Source organism: Glycine max, chromosome 4 (genome assembly GCF_000004515.6).
Source record: "Glycine max cultivar Williams 82 chromosome 4, Glycine_max_v4.0, whole genome shotgun sequence".
In the NCBI taxonomy this organism is placed as follows: Eukaryota; Viridiplantae; Streptophyta; class Magnoliopsida; order Fabales; family Fabaceae; genus Glycine; species Glycine max.
Genome location: NC_016091.4, coordinates 50,730,609 through 50,735,059, shown reverse-complemented (window position 1 = coordinate 50,735,059; position 4,451 = coordinate 50,730,609). Strand labels below are relative to the sequence as shown.

Sequence of the window (4,451 nt, the reverse complement as noted above, 5' to 3'; positions counted from 1 at the left end):
TGTCTCTTTGTGGCGCAGAGGGATATGGAAAGAAGCTGTTATTTTAGTAGGCAAACGGGACTCTAAGCTTACTCAATGCTCTCTTCTACATGGGGAAGAGACGTCTCCGTTTAAAGAGCAACAGAAGTGAAAACCAAAATACAACTCCTTACTTGTCTGAGTTAGGCTATATGATATATCCTTCCCTGGAATGCTAAGTGCACTCTTCCCATTCGCACCTTAGCACTCTTCCCAAAAAATCTTCATGCAGTAAGCCAGTAACACCCTACCCACGTATTGCGACGGTAACAATTCAACTCGGGCAGACCCATTGGAAGTCGAAAAACTAGAGACATGGAAATAATTCAAATCTAACGGCAGCAAATGTAAGAGAGAACAAATGAGGCATGGCATTCATTTATCAAGAATGTTAGATTGTGACAATTCGACTGGAGTGAGATTGCCGTAGACAGCTACATTCTGGTAAAGGGTACATGTAGGCAGAAGTTTTCAGTCAATTTTTCTATCTCAGGGAACCATGATTCCTTTGCAGTCACACTCACTAGCAACCATAGCTTCCATCATCCCATAGCCGGCAAAGGGAATTCATAGACCCTGGATTGCAACGCTTGACTTTTCAACAGTAGTTATAACGACAACTGAGTAGTGGATCATCATTGTGTTTGTGTTTAAAAAGTCATGTAACTAATAACCATATTCCACTTTTGCATGGCCTAAATAAGATAAACTCTTCAACTAGAATAGCAGTAGGGGAAGGGGTGGCGCTTCTTGGAAGTTGTCAACGCCATGAGCTACCTCTACCAAACATTCAAGGCTGACAGGACTATAGCAGTTCACATAATTTTTCCCAAAACATTTATATCATTATTGAAAAAAGAAAAAAACTTTATCGCTTGAAGACACCTTTGATCTCAATATCAATATATGAAATCAGTAACAATGGTATTTATTGATTACTACATATGAAGCTACAGTTCATGTATCTAGCGAGAAGGGTCAATATCCAGTCAGACATCTGTAACATCTAAAAGGCACCAACTCCAGTCAGACACATCTGTAACATCTAAAAGGCACCAACCCTATCGCGCGGAATCAGGCGCAATTCTGAACCATGTTTAAGGAAGACATTGCCTGAAGAAATAAAATATACAGCTTGTCAAATGAAAGATAACAACTACCATCAACCTATGTATAATACAATTTTATTTAATGTCATGTTATATAGGAACCCATGATTGCAACTACAAAGAATGTGAACCAAGCAATCTCAACATAACCATTTCAAGTATATTATTAAATTTAACCAGAAAAACACCATCCCAAATGTTTGGGTGACATTGTTTTTATATTAGCCTTGTGTAGTAACTTTTTAAGGACAAAATTGTGGCAGTAAACCATTATTTGAAGAGGAAAATATGATGATTCTTCTAACAAAGCAGAAAGTTAAAGAAACAGATGATAAAGCACTGCCATACCTGCGCTCTGCTGGGGATTTATGCCAACACCATCTGCATGCATACAAAGGAATAAATATGAATGTAGCAGATCTAAGATGAATATTACTAAAACAAGATAGGCTTTCATAATGAAAGGTTGACAGCCAATAATATACATAAACAACAATACTCTTAAATTTTGTAATTCTTCATTCACTGGATTAATCTAAGTTAATAGTATTGGTTGGTTACCTTTCCCATATTTCTTTTCCTTCTCAATGAACAGTACTACACTTTTAGTAGTGCAACAGTAAATGCCAAAGGTCACAACATATGATGGGCTCACCAAGTCAGTACTAGTAACTAATTTGTCAATCAGCCCCAATTAAATCTCAATCCATTGGAACTTTTTGTATTTTGGAAGAGAGAAGATCTCATTTGCACTGTAATTTAAGATCTAAGAGGACATAACAGCAACAGCTGAGTTGATTGAGGATACAGAGATAATATATCTTGTCACGATGTTGCCACTATGAATCGTGTTAACTTTGAGTATGTTTACCAGCAACTTAACTAAAGAATATAATAAAACCTAAAGATTATATAGATTACAAATTTCAAAGGGTCTATATCTACAACTTACAAAAAGCCCTAAATAACTGTAATACATGCCTAAAGAAAAGAAAAAGAAAAAACTCAAATTTGTGCTAAACACATAAGCCAGACACTACTTAGCTTGTAAAGGAGACAACCCTTAAGTGAAGAATACAAGGAATGAAATGAGGCCAATATTTTGGAGCTGAGATGTACGAAGTTTCCAATAATTTAATAATGATAACATTTTCAGCCGCCTTTAAAAATCAGCCTCTTTCCCTCAATGCCTCCCTTACCATATTATGAGTAAATACATAGTTTTCTTCAAAAGTGGCAACCTTTGTTGATTTAGTACCTAAGAATTTGCATGTATACAATAATTTATTTCTCAAATTTGTCAACTTGAAGACAAAAGAGTCTTCTTTTGTGAAGTTGACCAAATTTGAGTGCTAAAATTTGTCATAAAATAGACAGATTCCAGAATTACATTGTTATCTACATGTAAACTTTCAATTACCAAATCAACACATTTTGCCACTTTTAAGGATGAAATTGTATATGTAGTTAGAATGTATACAATTTAACTCCAAATCTATAAATTTCATAATGAATCAGTTCTTCCTTCATGCAATTGACCAAATTTGAGGACTAAATTTGTGATGGCATTGCTAGATTCGGGAATTAAGTTATATACACAAAAGTTTTGAAGGAATAAATCAACGTAGGTTGCCAGGCTTAAGGACGAAATTGTATATTGACTCTTGTAAAATTGCGGTCTCATTTTAACTTTGTTTCATATTTGTGAATACAAATCAGCTGAAAAGTGAAAATAAAGTACATAGAATGTGACACTTATGTAATCAACGATAAAAGAAAGTATTTTCTTAATCCAAAAACAGTACGGTGTGGCCAAGCCTTTGTAATCCCCCAAAGGCTAAAAGCTACCTAAGGAAGGAAAAACTCGTGAAAGGCACCCACCATGTATTCAATTTTCGCCACCACACAACCACAACACGTTCCAAATTACGAGAAACTTTAAATATCCTAAAAATCGCAACATCATAAAAAAAGATAAAGAAAATATTGATCTAATAACTCAGGATAATTAGTTACCATTGGTGATGATAGCGCTGGTCTGGGGCGGGACTTTGAATTCTTCGGCGGCGAATTTGAGAACGGCAGTAAAAGGCGCAGCCTCTGGAACGCTAAACCTGAAAGAAATTCAGAAAATCGAGATTAGGGAAGAAAAAAAGAGAGATTTGGGAAAAATTGTTGAGATTAAGATATATACACTTTGAAGGGTAATTTTGGATCGGAGGTGAGTGTGACTTTGAACGAAACCTTTCCACCACCCGCCATTTTCTTCCAATGATCTGCCAAATTCCCCTTCCAACGAAACACTTTGATGGTGATGATATTCTTCAGCGTAGTTCTGACGCAACTGTCGTTTGGTTCAAAACGACATACTAAGGCTCAACGGTGGGGTGAGCCATATTCTAAAAAATAAATAAATAACTTTTTTTAATTACATTTTCAATTACTTAAATTACTATGAGTATTTTTTTAAAAATTTAATATTTTAAATAATTAAATTATATAGAAATTTAATACCAAATAGTTTATACACGAACATCGATATTTTCAATAAAGATACCAAGCAAATATGGTTCCTTTTATTTTTCTTTACAATCAAATTGAGTATGTTCTTTTCTTTTATTTTTTAAAAATATAAAAAAATTTAATAATTAATGGCCAATATTTTTTAGATTATGATTAATTTTTTAATAATTAATGATCAATATTATTTCAATATTTACTTATTCAAAATATAAATATAATATTTCTGATATTCATAGAACATGTAAATATTAGAAATTACATATTAAGAATGTCAATACTCTCTTCAAAATCATCTTCTATGATATGTAAATTTGATAAATAATTTTTAATAAAACCTTTCAAATCCTTTTTCAACTTTACAATTATTATTTACTTTTCTATAGGTGTTTTTGATTAATATATGTATTTAAAAAATGTTTAAAAACTAATAACCATAATGCATAGTTATTTATAAATAAATATTAAAAATATTTAACGAAATAACTTAGCCTATATATTACCTTATTAATAATAAAATATGAATATGACAATCTATTGCTAATGTAAAATAACATTATTAAATAATCACAAATCCTGTTAATATGATTTTTTAACATAATTTTATAAAAACCAATAAATCTATTATACATAATAATTTATATTATTATAAATAGATGATAATATAAAATTATTTACACAGGCAATGCATAATTTTTTTTCCATAAATTATTTTACAAAATTTTAGAAAATTATTCAAATAGGTAAAAAGATATTTTTAGTAGTAATTCATAATATCTTCTTTTAAGAGATAATTTGTAATAT

The 4,451-nt window shown here is 31.7% G+C and overlaps 1 protein-coding gene across 1 annotated transcript; it reads right to left on the bottom strand.

Moving 5' to 3' along the window:
• Positions 1 to 925: 925 nt before the first annotated feature.
• LOC100816787 (ubiquitin-fold modifier 1) lies at positions 926 to 3,543 on the bottom strand. The gene is made up of 4 exons (XM_003523413.4): positions 3,322 to 3,543; positions 3,144 to 3,241; positions 1,476 to 1,508; positions 926 to 1,131 (listed from the first exon to the last, which is right to left on the bottom strand). The coding sequence occupies exons 1-4, from the start codon at positions 3,387 to 3,389 to the stop codon at positions 1,064 to 1,066; spliced, it is 267 nt and encodes an 88-aa protein (XP_003523461.1). The 5' UTR covers positions 3,390 to 3,543; the 3' UTR covers positions 926 to 1,063.
• Positions 3,544 to 4,451: the final 908 nt, after the last annotated feature.

Bases quoted from the DNA above. Each gene is read 5' to 3' on its own strand.
- LOC100816787 (XM_003523413.4), bottom strand. From the start codon at position 3,389: ATGGCGGGTGGTGGAAAGGTTTCGTTCAAAGTCACACTCACCTCCGAT. The intron at 3,242-3,321 runs GTATATATCTTA...AATTTCTTTCAG, and splicing joins CCAAAATTACCCTTCAAAGT to GTTTAGCGTTCCAGAGGCTG. The intron at 1,132-1,475 runs GTATGGCAGTGC...TTATTTCTTCAG, and splicing joins AAATCCCCAGCAGAGCGCAG to GCAATGTCTTCCTTAAACAT.